Source organism: Dermacentor andersoni, chromosome 1 (assembly GCF_023375885.2).
Source record: "Dermacentor andersoni chromosome 1, qqDerAnde1_hic_scaffold, whole genome shotgun sequence".
In the NCBI taxonomy this organism is placed as follows: domain Eukaryota; kingdom Metazoa; phylum Arthropoda; class Arachnida; order Ixodida; family Ixodidae; genus Dermacentor; species Dermacentor andersoni.
The window spans coordinates 294,634,841-294,649,598 of NC_092814.1; the positions used below are offsets into that span (position 1 = coordinate 294,634,841).

Genomic DNA, 14,758 nt, shown 5'->3' on the forward strand with positions numbered 1-14,758 from the left:
TTGTTCCAAGCAAAAATCAGTTGAACAAAATTTTCAAAAATTACATAAAATAAACGCTGTAATTACCTTAATATTCTAGACGAGCAGTATTCCTTTCAGTGATGCGCAAAGCATAATCTTTTCGGCCAAAGTGACCCATGGTATGTTTACAAATACACCAACATTATCTGACATTATGCAATGCGTGCATGGTTTCCATCGCAACACGATCGCAACGTAGCCAGCAGCTTGGCGCTTGGTAGCCGTAGCCGTAGTAGTGGTAGTGGTGGTAGCAGAGCGCGCGCTTTTTTGTGAAAGTTAAATCACAGAACGCGTATAAATACTCTGTAGTCATCTGCAGCTGCTGCGAAGAAGCAGATCACATTATTCAAGAAAGTTTTGTTCTGCAACACGCTCAAGCCCAGTCTTTCTTTTTTGATGGTCTTAAATGACCTGAACGTTACAGGCACTTAGTAGGAGCCTCGTTCAGCCGTGTTGCGGGACGAGACGAAATGGACTACGGTGACTACGACGAGTACGACGACCTCTACGCAGATGAATTGGAGCTTGCGGACGAGCTCCACAGCAGTGAGTTCCACTCTGTCTGAGCGATCGATGCGCCAAAAGTTACTGCCTTCAACGCACATGACCGTCTTTTCTTTTTCTATTTATTTATTATAAAGCAGACCTTCCTTTGCCTAGCCTTCGGAGGCTTGTTTGACGGGGCTGCTGCTGCTCGGTCAGCCGGTATCGCGCCGTGTATATATATATATACACACATATATATGCGCACACTCACACATACAGAGTGGCAAAGACTGTACATATAATGTCAACCGATATCTCTAAACCGAACAGATCTCTTACTGGAACAGCACTTGATATTCAACAGCTTCTTTAATTATCTTAAATGTTTTATATCTGGGCTACCCCATTCTTGAGCCGTTGAGTATGTGCCGAGTAGAACTCGTTGCTGGGCGAGTTGGCTGGGATCTAATGAATACATTGTTGTGCCAAAAAAGGAAAATAAAGACTTGGGAGGAAGGGTACGAAACGTTCAATCTGTCGTTTCGTGCTCTCCCTCCCAAGTCTTTATTTTCCTCTTTTGGCGCAACAATGTATTCATGAGTATTTGCAACTGGGCATGTGCCAATTCTCGAATCCTCCAAAATGGGTGTGTGCCTTAGTGACACAAAGTGTATCGAATCCTTAAATGTATTTAGATACTTGCCATACTTCTCTGTACATATTGCCTCATCACCATTATTTCCTCTACAAGTATCAAACATTGCCCTAATTGTTATTGTGACATTGCTGTGTTGCTGTCGCACAGTATTTATCTGCCTCATTTAGTACTTACATTTCAGCATAGCTTGTGAGTGGCGTAGTGTATAAACATCAAGGTTGCATGAAATTGCACAGTGCATAGGATGAAAAATAAACAATTTTACACATCGCATTTAGTTGTATAGCATCAAATAAACTGATTTACTAAAGATTCACACCACATAAGATTTGTATGTATGCATTGGATTTCTCTCTATGTATTTTTTTGTGCTTGCAGAAAGTCTTTTTCATTGCATCTGCGAGCTTCACGCACAAATGAAGTGCGAGAGAAGTGCTCATGCCACACATGTAATTATTACCAAGTGTGGCCTTAAATATTTGTTATTTTGCTGTAACGGTTTTAATTTTGTTGGCCTTGTTTCACCTTTCCACGATACTGCAAGTCTCAAATCCAGAGGGATAAGTTTGTCAATTACTAATTTAATCATATCATTTTCAGTGTTGTGCACTGTCTGTTGACAGCTGTTGACGATGAATGGGTGGACACGTCTCTTAACAAGCAGTTTCTACCATTAGGTGTGTCTACACTGTTAGGTGCATGTTCCGGGTTTTCCTGCTGTCAGAATTTTAAGTCTTCTGTGAAAGTAACAAGCACAAGCCAAGTTCTAGTGTGTTCCTAAAGATGTCAATATTTCTCCATACAGCCTGTATGCTCCACGAGCATTGTATTCACCTTTAATCTTCTTTGTCTGTATATACTCATCACAGCATACAGGTCATAGTTTACTGTATTAGGTCATTTAGAACACTACTATGTTCACATTTTAGTTCAGTATGTGGATGACTGCATGTATTGTACCAAGCATGCGTTTGTCCCTTTACCATTTAGTCATTTCTGACCATCATGCATTGCCCTTTCCTTAGCGTGAAGTGGCCAGGCGGTGACGTCTTCCCTTGGTAGACATCTTCCCTGGTAGAGCAAGATGGTGGAGAAGTTGTATTCTCTCAACATACTTTTGGTTCCCCTTGTGAATGCTCAACAGCTGTCCAGAATGTGATGCTTCAGGTCGGCCTTGCAGTCCTCTGCTTATATGTTAGCCAGACATATTGCAAGCTATTTTCCCTAGTTCTATCTGTAGGGATATTAACTTCTCATGCAAACTTTCTTTTCATGATGTTCATGATGTAGCAGTGCAGGCAAGACACAGACAGAAAAGAAGGAATGACACAAGTGCTCATATTCTAACTCACCCAGTTTTCTTTTCTTGCGCAACATTATCACCTGTGTTTGTTGACTTTTCTTCTGAAATGTTCTTGAGGAACTATAAAAATGTACTAATGAAAGTGCATGCACTGACTCTTGTAAATTCTGTCAAGTGTATGAATTGTAGCATGATTCTCTGTGCATAAATGGCTAAAATATTTTATGTAAATGGGTGAGCTTGCATGAAATTCGTATACTCCAATCTCAAATATTTTTCTTTGCTGTCCAGATTTCTTTAAAACATTTTGACTGTTTGATGCACTAGGAGAAAGAAGAAATTTTACTGAGACACATGGACCTATGTGCACAAAGTCACATTTACCTTTAAATAGCTAAACTATTCCAGCTTTGTCTGTAAGCATGGTTACACAATGTGACTTGGAATACTGGTTATGCAGTCATTATAAGAACAAAAGAAAAACTCATTTGCTAAATTCATTGTTGTGAATCTTTGCTTCAGTATATAAAGGCATGGTGATTAGCTGTCATGTTGTGAGATAATCATGTCAAACTCTAGCACAGGATTATAGTCATCATAATCAGAATTGTAATCGTAGAACTAGTTGGAAGATCACACTATTATGTAATACCATTAGACTTTATATTGAGTGCTTCAATTTACATGGCAGAAACATTATCAGACAGTGAGAAATAAAATGAGTGGAGCACCTCATAATGAACTACAGAATGCATGAAAGTTCTTTAATGTATTCAGTGGGGCTTATATATAGAAATGTTTGAACCCATGTATATCATATTCTTGTTTTGCACTGTATCATGAATTTATTGTGCTTGGCTTTGTCATAAAGTAAAAGAAATATGCTCCAGGGACCTCTGAAAACGAACAGCATGTTGCACTCAAATACCACTTTCCGGTCAAAAGAATAGTTTGTGTCATGTGGGAACAAAAATAACAAAATTGTTTAATTATTACTTCATGTAAAAATAACAAATGGAAAAGAAAAGATGTTTTTGCTCACTGAGCCTTCCATTTAATAAAATTAAATTGGCAAACTACTTTAAAATCAGCCTTTCTTTTATGTGCAGTGATATGGCGACTTGCCAGTTTGCCAAGTCACTCTGTACGTGCACTAAGTTGTGAGTTTTTCTTGAAGGGCATTGAGGCTATGCGCATTGTTGGTCTAGGCCACATTTCTCTGTGTAGAACAGGTACAGGACACTGCCAATGCTGTCATTGTGAGTGAAAGCAGATACATTATGGTGGTGGTAGCAGCTTCTGAGCGAGTTTGATGCACTGAATGAGTTTGATGTATGGTCACGTTCAATATGCACGGTGCCTGTGGTCGAAGGGTCTCCAAGACTACATGGCAGTGCCGATATGTGAAAAATTTGTGAACTAAGCATTGTTTCAATTGCTAGTATTTATTAAACCAATTTTTCATATATCGGTGCCACTATGCAATCTTGGAGCCTCTTCTACCATGTGCGCTGCTCATATTGAACATGAGTGTACATCACATTGATAACTTTCATATAGTTCAACTCGTTTTATATCGAGCTTACATTTGCTGTATCGAAGTTCACTATAACTGAGCTTTGCAGTAGTGGAGGTGAAGTGGGATGATTATTTATAAACCTAATACAGTTAAACCTCGATGTAACTAAGTCAGTAAAATCGGCAATAAGCTTCGTTATATGGAAATTTCGTTGTATAGAAATTTGACCTTTTATGCAAATAAATACAGTCACCGATCGATTTTTTCTTACACGGGAAGGGGCCGGAGAATTTTCCGAATTATCGGGCAATCGGAAAAAGCAAATTTATTATATGAAAACAATACATTTTGATAAATTTGGGAGTCGGCGACCGATGATACGGTTTCATGCTACGTACCTCGATGATATCTTTACATTGGCGGTGTGAATTAAGTGGAGCTAGCCACGCTTTCGAGTGCATTTCATCCCCGCGGCTGATATGTCGCCTGTACTGGGACGACGCAATCAAAAAAAGCGCTGGCAGCAGGGAGCGAATGCTTCGTCTGCCTCTCGCTCCAACGGGTCACCGAAACTCTAGATTACGCAACCTTCAATACTAAACGCGTGGGTAGACAGCTTACGCTTACATGGTGCCATGCCGTCTCGGCACGCCCACTCTTTGCACACGCGGCAGCGGCTGCGTATGCGCTCAGCCACGCTTACAAGCATGCGCAGCCATGGCCGAAACGCGCGCCATCTTACCTCGCGCTTGATCGCATTACCGCTCGCTCGCTCCCCTCCCCTTCTTTTTCTTTGCTCGCAGTGAAGGCGTCACTCGTGAAGTCACCATCGCTTTTGTCTCGTCCTCGCTTACTTTCACTCGCACCTAAAGTACACAGTGCGCGAGGTGCGATAGCATCTTACCGTGCTTGGACTTTATAGGGAACACGATGCGGCTCCACTTCGGCGGTCGCTATTGCCGCGTGGCACGCAATTTGAGAGGTGCGTTTGCAAGCAGCCGCTTGTAATTTAATCATTTGACCATCTGCGTCTGCGGAAGTTTCCATTTATTTTCTCGGCATTCCTTTGCGGCGGCATTGAAATTTCGTTATATTGAAATTGCATACAAACGCACTTCGTTATATTGAGGGTCTAAATACATACTGTTCTTGGACAAGAGGTTATGAAAAGTTAAATACTTCGTTATATCTAGAATTTCGTTATACCGAGGTTTAACCGTATCAAGTGCTACAATTTACTTGAGATAGAAATTGGTTGTTGGTTAGTTGTTGCTTGTTGTTGCTGTCAAAGTATAATATGTTTAGGGCATCTTGTTTTTGGATAAAGTCCAATAATATAGTTAACACTTTTTACACCACAAAATAGGATTATAGATCCAGTATTTAAACCTGTTTACCTGCCGCAGTGGCTTAGTGGCTGTGGTGTTTCGCTGCTAAGCACGAGGTTGCGGGAGCAAATCCCGGCCGTGGTGACCACATTTTGATGGGGGCAAAATGCAAAAACACCCATGCCCGTGCATTGGGGACGCATTAAAGATCCCCTGGTGGTCCGTGGATCTTTAACTGGAGTCCCCCACTAAGGCATGCCTCATAACTAAATTGTGGTTTTGCCATGTAAAACCAATTCATTCATTCACTTAAACCCATTTCTCTTGGAAAAGTCATCTTCCTGGATACATAGTTTAATGGCAAAGTAACATTATGCAAGTGCTCAAATTGCCATTTTAGTGCCCTTTTAGTGGTAAGCTTTAGCGAAAAAGTACAGTGAAAAGTTAGAATGGCATGTTTCTGCTGCTGCATTCAGACCACCTTGTCAATGTTAATCTGCATAAGCAGTAACTTTCCAACTATGACTCAGTAAAGACTATGAAATGAGCACTGTCTTCTTTCTGTTTTCGAAAAGTACCATGACAGCATTTAAATTTTATTGAGTTGTGCAGAAATTTCAGCACATACTATATGTTCCAATGTGACCAGTGCAGTGGGAAAGGGTGCCCATAATCAAGGTGAAAATTGAATTAAGGTGCGAAATTTATCACCTACCCATTAAAAAAAAAAAAAACAAAGCAACCAGAGGCAGTTGTTGGATGATTATAGGCCTTTTGTGGTCACAGACACATATTCGAAAAATTAAAGTGTAAGAAAAAAAGAAGGATCATGAGTGTCGGTGAGGACATCTTTGAAGAATTCTGTAACTTGTTTGCGAAAATGAAGAATGTTCTGTCCTGCTATAGCCCAGACAAAACTGAATTCCCGAATGTTTCTCAGGAAAAACCTGGTCCGTCCCTGCAATTTAGGATGCAAGAAGATTCAATAGGCTCTTGCTAAGAAGAACTCAAATGGACTGTGAAAATTATTCACCTTATAAGGCGTTTGTCTTAATGAAAGTGAGCTGCAAGACTAAATATCAACTATTCCTGGAAGACCCCTTTTTAACAAAGAACTCTGAGCAAGCTATTGCGTTCCTACGAGAAAATTCTGACAAGGGGTATTTGGCTTACTCTTTTGACGTCAAAGACTTATTTTACACTATTCCTCACAAAGAGCTCTTGCTGTGCATTGAACAATGTATTGACAAATACAGAAACGTTGCCTTTCAAAATGATTCACAGATGCATGTTGAAGCCTTTTTAGAGTTGTTGTCCATGTATTTAAAATCCACCTGCGTGTCTTGGAATGGAGACATTTTCCTTCAAAAACAAGGAATATGTATAGGTTCGTCTATCGCACCGATTCTGAGGGACCTGTTCCTAGCCAACATTGACAGAACCCTAGCCGCACGCCTCCTGAATTCACGGGTTGCTCGTGTGTTCAGGTTTGTTGATGATTATTTAGTTTTAGTGGACAACGTTGATAACAAGAATCAGTCGCTGTTGACACACCTTGAAAGAATTTTCAGAGAGGGGCTAGAGCCATTGGTGATCACAAGTGAAGAGCCAGACGGTGGAGCAATTAGGTTTCTTGACTTAAAACTAAGTCTGGGCTCCAGTCATTGTTGTTGGCAATATGAACCGCGTGCAAATAAGCCTCTTTTGCCCTTCGAATCTGCGCATTCAAAAATCGTAAAACGAGGCATAGTTAAGTCATGTTACAGAAACGCGTTGCAAAAATTGTGCCATCATAGCATTGCTGACAGCTTTCGGGAGCAAACGCACAGGCTCACGGAGGCAGGTTATCCTTTCCATCTATTAGTATCTGTGGCACAATGTTTGCTCAAGGAAATCGGAACCAGGGCACCGTTATCTGAGAAGGAGCCTTGCGGTCCAAGCACATGAGAAAAAATAGTGGTGATGCCGTACATTCATTCGATCGCGCACCAAGTAAAGAAAATTGGTAAAAGATGGCAGGTAAAAGTGGTGTTTTCTGCACCGGAGAAATTGCTGAGCATGTGTGCAAAGGTTAACCCAGGTGCCACACAGAAACGAGGCTGTGAAACACAACACAGAAAGAAGTTCGTCGACTGCACTGAGGGAGTGGTATATTCTATTCCACTTCAGTGCGGCAGAAAGTACGTCGGACAGACTGGACGATGTTTAAACAAAAGATTAAAGGAACATGATTATAACGTTTCAAGAACAGTCGCCGGACACCTTGGGATACATTGTAGAGATCGCGGATGTCAGCCATTATTCAAGAATTGTAAGATTGTGAGCAAAGATGGCAGCCAAATAACGCGGGAGATAATCGAAGCTGCTGAGATTGCGCGTTTGGGAAGTATGTGCGTGAGCATGCCCTCAGTATCCCTTAGTGCAAAGGAATTACATTTCCTCATGCGCTAATGTGTAATTTCGTATCCTGGTCTTTTTTGTGATGTCGAGTGCAGCAAAAACGATCACATGACAAAGCCGGCTTGGCATTGGTAGATGGCAATGTTTGTCAAAACTATATTTGTTTTTTGTTTATTTGTTTTTTTGTTGCTACCGCCCTCCCCCCTGAGTATCTTCCTGTATTTATTCCGCTGACAAGGGAATAAAACGATAGTTGCAAGTAGCGCTCAGTGGTGTGTGTCTCTTCTGTGTGTCTCGTCAAAATGTTGCGCAATCCAACCTCTAATATGCTATACCAACACGCCCAGTCGTCAACCTTGGCAAGTTTCAAGTAGGGTATCTATATCACACTTTTTCTGTAGAGTTATGCTGAATGGACCTCCTCTTTGCTTGTATAGAACATGTGAGGCTATTCTAAGTGAATTGATTGAATTGCAAAATAGTGTCTTCTCTCTACTTTGAGCAGATGCTCCACCACCGCTGCCTTCTGGTCGTGTGCTGTCTGGTAGAGATGATGTGTCAGACCTGGATACACCGCGGTCCAGCTCCTCAGTGGCAAAAAGGACTCTGGATGATCCTGATGGGAGTTCACAACAAGATGCAGGTACTCCTACCCTTGGTAAGTTCCTTTATTTTTGCTTTACAGCAGTACATGTTATGGGCTCACTCCCCTAGTTGTTTTGATGTCCATCACTGGTGCAGGTGTCCGCTGATGTCTGTTGCAGAAATCCCATAGTGGTTTGCGAAAAGTTTATAAAAAGTTAAAGTGACCCTTAGTGGATTCGAACTCTGGTCCCATGGAATGGAAGTCAGAGGTTTTACCTCTCAACCACTCCACCAGTACTGCACCAGAGAAAAATACTGCAAAATGCAAAAGGCATGATAGGAAAGAGAAGGAAGAAGCTGTGTCTCTCCACTTATCACCAGAAAACGCCAATTCTGTCATGAAGTTTTCTTCTTGACAGGAGATTGCTCCATGTGTATTCGCATATGTTACACCAACCAATACTACACGAAACTGTGCAAGACTTACTGCACTTCATATTTCCTTTCCGACGGTGCTACAGCAGAAAATAATGATGCAGCTGGAGAGCTATGATGGGCTGACGCCACGCTCTGCATCTGATCTATAAGCCAGCACCAAGCTGAAAGAATTGAAGTTAAGAGTAAGAAGTAAAAGGCAGGAGAGGAAAGAAAGGGAAGAAGCTGTGTCTGTCCTCTTCTTTACTACTAGGGAGCGCCACCTCCACAAACGAAGATGACATGGACTAGAGTTAACATCGAAAAAGGTTTTCTTGAAAGCGTATCACTCATACACATTTATGTATGTTTACTCCAACTAACACCATGTGAAACAGTGCAAGAATCGCATGTATAATATTGTTCCAGCTTTCACGTCACTCTGGGGCATTATGGGCAAAACTGCAATTTATTTAAAGGGTCCCTGAAACACCTTTTGAGCACAGTAAAAAAACGTTGCTGATCTGTTAACGAGGCTCCTGTGAACATGTGAGCCAAATATTGTACTGCATCGAGCAGGGAATTTACAATCTCGTGTCAAAAGCAGTGAACAGTCGCTTGCTCTCACATCTGCAATGTCGTTATCGAAAGCAGTTGGCCCATCAATGCTATTGGCTGATTTCGTGATCGCTAGAACATTCTCAGTAATACATAATTGCTAATCTTGAGTTAAATAAATGAAAGATATGTCTGTAATCTCAAAAAGACAGAAAAATCATTTCATCTTTGCACTGTGCATCTGCTGCGCGTAGCCCGCATCCCGCACCCGGCGTCAACTGTCATTTCGGCAAAAATCATCCTGAATCATGCATACCCAACCACGCAGGCCCTCCGTGTAGCGCAAAGAATTTACTGAACTAATTGAATTTCTCAAAGTAAAATGCTTCAGAAAAATCCTAAAGTATGACTTACACACAACCTACAGACATGATTGCATCAGATTGTAATTTGAATATTTATTTATTTATTTATTTATTTATTTATTTATTTATTTATTCCCCACAGGGGCGTCTGCGTCAGCAGGCGTTTGGTGTGTTGCGACACCACGTACCCGAGCACACGAGGGTTGGCCCCTCCCGCGTGTAGCCGTGCGCGGCTTAGCCATGTCCGGGGAAAAGGGGATCCTGGGGGTTGAGCCGATGCCGGGTGTTCGGACCGTTAAGGCCCCCCAGCGGAGGCAACACACCTCTTTGGCCTCGGCTTCACGTAGACGGCACCCCCGGGCTGACCCATCCAGGGGAAATCGGTAGTTGCCTTTTCCTGTCCCCCCCTCCATTCTGCGTCTTTCTCTCTTCTTTTCAATCTTTCCTGTCTTCTCCTCTCTTCTATTTACTTCCGACTTTTCTGGCAGTGAGGGTTAACTTTGTGTGGGTGGCCAACCTTGGGTACTCCAGATTGGGTTATAGTAGCACCGTACAACTGGCGAGGGCCGGTCTTACTCGTAAGACTTGCTCCGTCCCCATGTTGGGCTCGGCGGTGGGCGGTTGGCACTGCTGCCGAACTCAAGACTCCTATATGGCTTCTAGCAAACCACTTTCCCTTGATCGCCCTCTAAAAAGGGGGTGCACCGATGCAACGTTCCAATTCTGTTTGAAGAACAATCAAGAACACTTTCCTAAGTACCAAGTAATCCACAGTGAAGGCAACAAGAGCATGCGTAAATTCTCCCCCTTCTTGGTGGCGAAATGCCTCGCAAACACTATAGGACCTGGCTACAAAGCCACAAAGATGTCCAATGGAGACCTGCTCCTTGAATTGAAGGATAAAACTCAACATGATAAAATTAATGACTTGAAATGCATTGGCGATGTAGCAGTCACTGTGTCGGCACATCGAACCATGAACACGAGCCGTTGAGTAATTTCTGAAGACGACTTTTTGGACCTTAGTAACGAAGAGTTGCTTGAAGGTTTCCAGGACCAAAATGTGATCAAGGTAGAAAGAATCCTAATCCGCAGGAACAATGAACAACTTCCAACAAAGCACATTGTACTAACCTTTGGTAGTACTAGCGTGCTGCCTAGTACATTGGATGCAGGCTATATCAAAGTACGTGTTAGGCCGTACATCCCAAATCCTCGACGGTGCTTTAAGTGCCAGAGGTATGGACATGGATCTCAAACATGCCGAGGAAAGCAGACTTGCGTGAAATGCAGCTCAAACGACATCCATCAGACACTTGCTACTCATCTCCACATTGCGTGAACTGTGATAGAAGCCATCCAGCTTACTCCAGGATGTGCCCTAAATGGAAAAAAGAAAAAGAGATCATTGCATTAAAAGTCAAAGAAAATATAACATTTCACGAAGCAAGGAAACGTCTTTCGTACTTAGATCACACCAGCTTTTCCGAGGTGGCGCGACGGAGGGCAGCGTCACAAGTACCTCGGGAGTCTACCGCGGTCACTGATAGTGGTCCGGTAATCACTCCGCCTGCCCCTCTGGTGGCAGCAGCAGATGCTGCTCCACCAACATCGAAGGTGGGCCTGCAGACTTCGGTTCTGCAGGCTCCAAAGCTAAACCGAACTCCACGGCCTGGGACGCAAGTCTCAGCGCCTAGTTCATGATCCTCCAGCACCTCCGAGAAGGTTATGGAGGTCGATCAAAAATCCCCGGCGTCATCAACGCCAAAAGATCAGCGCTCTCAGGAGCGCGCTAGGAGAGAGAAAATTCCTGTAACTGCTCAAAGAAAGGGACCGGTAACCTAAACGGTTACCGCCCTTGTATACATATCCATCTATCTTTACCACGTGCTCTTGAACACAGACAACAAAAATCTTCCTCGATATGGCTACACAAATAATGCAGTGGAATGCCAGGGGCCTATTTCGCAATCTAGATGATGTCAAGGATCTACTAGAGCAATATCAGCCACGACTGTTCTGTGTTCAAGAAACACATTTAAAGTCGACACACGAGAACTTCTTAAAACAATACATAGTTTTCCGTAAAGATAGAAATAATGGTAATTCTTCTTCAGGTGGTGTGGCAATCATAGCCCAAAAGTCAGTAGCATGCCAGCATGTATCACTCCAGAGTTCATTTGAAGCAGTGGCTGTTCGGGCTATATTGTTCAACCAACTCATAACTATTTGCTCCATATACATACCGCCTGATGAACCGTTTCACGCAGCAGAATTTGAAAAGCTGACTGACCAGCTTCCCGAACCCTATATAGTAATCGGAGACTTCAATGCTCACAGCACATTCTGGGGTGACTCAAGATGTGATGCGAGAGGACGGGCAATAGAAAACTTCCTTCTTTCTTCTGGAGCCTGTCTATTTAACAAGGCAGAGCCAACCTTTTACAGTCCCACACACAACACGTATTCATGTATAGATTTAGCCATAGGGTCAGCATCACTTCTTCCATACCTGGAATGGAGAGTTATCAGTAATCCATATGGGAGCGATCATTTCCCAACACTCCTAGAAGCAACAAAGTGGCATGATGGGCCAGCTTACCCCAAAAAGTGGATACTTCATAGTGCAGACTGGTCAAAATTTTGAAACATAAGTAAACTGTCCCTGGAAGATGTGGAGCACCTAGGTGTAGAGGAACTGACCACCTACATCACAGAACATATCCTCTGTTCTGCTAAAAACTGCATACCTCAGTCCTGCACAGATAAAGTCAATCCGAAACCATGGTGGAACAAAGACTATGAATCCGCAAAGAGAGAGAGAGAGAAAAAACATTTATTCGAACCATCGAGGTGGTTGCTGTTGAGGTCGAGTGGGTGGTGTCCTTATTCCAGGACTCCACTGGCCATGGCTGCTCGACGTATTTGCTGGACGAGAGCTTCTCAAATCCGCAAAGAAACGCCAGAACAGAGCATGGAATAGATTTTCACGCTACCCAACTACAGAAAATCTCATAGAATTTAAGCGGTGCAAAGCAAATGGCCGCCGTATCCACCGAATATCCAAAAGGGAAAGCTGGACACACTATGTATCATCAGTAAACTCATACACAGGTGTTAGCAAAGTATACAGCAGGGTACGTAAACTAAAAGGACAACGTCCAAATCCTTTTCCTCTCATGCCTGGCTCTGCCGATACAATAGAAGATCAAGCAAACACTCTTGGTGAGCACTTTCAGAGGGTATCAAGCTCCGAAAATTATACCGAAAAGTTCTTACTCCATAAATAAATAGCTGAAAATGTTCCTCTGCGTCCAAAGAAGTCGTTATCAGAAGGATACAACAAACCACTAACATTACATGAACTAAAGCTTGCCCTAGGCTCTTGTGGCAGCTCGGCTCCAGGCTCTGACACAATAACTTATGAAATAATCAACAATCTGCCTGGAGAGACCCTAACCTGCATCTTAGGTCTATACAATAAGATTTTTGCAACTGGTCATATACCTTCATCTTGGAAGGAGGCAATAGTCCTGCCAACACTGAAACACGGTAAAGACCCTACCTTAGTTAACAATTACAGACCAATTGCACTCACTAGCTGTTTACTTAAAGTATTTGAAAAAATGATTAACCGTCGTCTTGTGTTCTTTTTAGAATATAATAGTATCTTGGACCCTCACCAATCTGGCTACCGAAGAGCAAGGTCTACAACCGATAATCTTGTTCTTCTTGAGTCATATATATATGATGCATTTGTACACAGCCAATACTGCCTATCTGTATTCTTTGATCTTGAGAAGGCATATGATACTGCCTGGCGATACGGTATTCTGCAAGACCTGTCGTCCTATGGAATTTGTGGTTATATGCTGAACATCTTGCAAAATTACCTATCTGAAAGAAAGTTCCGCGTAAGAATTGTCAATGTACTATCGCACACTATTGTTCAAGAAAACGGCGTACCACAGGGAGGAGTGCTAAGTTGCACACTTTTCCTAATTAAAATGAACTCTCTCCGCTCTGCTATGCCACCCATGGTGTCTTATTCTGTCTGTGTGGACGACATTCAAGTCAGTTTTAAATCATGCAATCTGTCCATATGTGAACGCCAGATACAGTTAAGTGCTAATCGGCTTGCGAAATGGGCTGACGAAAACGGGTTCCGATTCAGTGCAGAGAAGACTACCTGTGTGCTGTTGTCCAGACGAAGAGGGATATGTCCTGACCCAAGCATTACGATGAATGGGAGAAGCCTGGTAATTAGAAAAGAACAAAAATTTCTGGGCGTAATCTTCGGTTGTAAGCTAACATTCATGCAGCATATAAAACAGTTGAAGCAGAAATGTCTTAAAACCATGAACCTTTTAAAGATTTTCTCTCACCAGTCATAGGGAACAGATAGGTATTGCCTGCTATCTCTTTTTAGAAGCCTTGTGTTGTCACGCATAGACTATGGATGTATTATTTACCAGTCAGCTTCGAAGACAACACTTAAGCTACTCGATCCTGTCTATCACTTAGGTATTCGCCGAGCACTTGGTGCCTTTCGTACGAGCCCCGTCCAAAGTCTATATGCAAAATCGGATCAGTGGCCGCTGGATTATCAACGTACATATCTGGGAGTCACCTATGCAATAAGAACCTTGTCGCTAAAACATCCATGCAAAGCACTCATATGTGATCACTCCACAAATCAGTTGTACTTAAACAGGCCTTCACAAGCTCCGCCGTTCCTGTTAGCAGTAAAACTTGTTGCAGAAAAACTTGGAGTTGTTTTCACAGATCTGCAGGAAAGCGACTACGCTGAACACATCCCACCTTGGGAGCAATGTACAGTTACCTATGACTTGTCCTTTAGAGAACTTAACCAAAAGAGTTGTCCAAGTGCCCTTATCCTGCAACATTTCTTGGCCCTTGAAGACAAGTATAGATCGATGGCATTTTTCACTGATGCTTCGAAGTCTGCAACTTCGGTATCATGTGCAGCCCATGGCCCAAACTTCTCCAACACTAAAACCTTGCACATCCATAGCAGCATTTTTACAGCCGAAGCGTACGGTATCCTGATCACTGTTGAGTACATAGTACAGCACAAGATACAAAAGTCCATAATATACA

At 42.6% G+C, this 14,758-nt stretch overlaps 1 protein-coding gene across 1 annotated transcript in view; it reads left to right on the forward strand.

Annotated features, from left to right (window-relative positions):
• Positions 1-246: 246 nt before the first annotated feature.
• Positions 247-14,758, forward strand: part of cutlet (chromosome transmission fidelity protein 18 homolog) — a 117,650-nt gene continuing 103,138 nt past the window's right edge. Inside the window, exons 1-2 of the mRNA XM_050196797.3 lie at positions 247-567; positions 8,221-8,373. Of these exons, the coding sequence (XP_050052754.1) occupies positions 492-567; positions 8,221-8,373 (229 nt within the window). The 5' untranslated portion in view covers positions 247-491. The remainder of the gene's footprint in view (positions 568-8,220; positions 8,374-14,758) is intronic.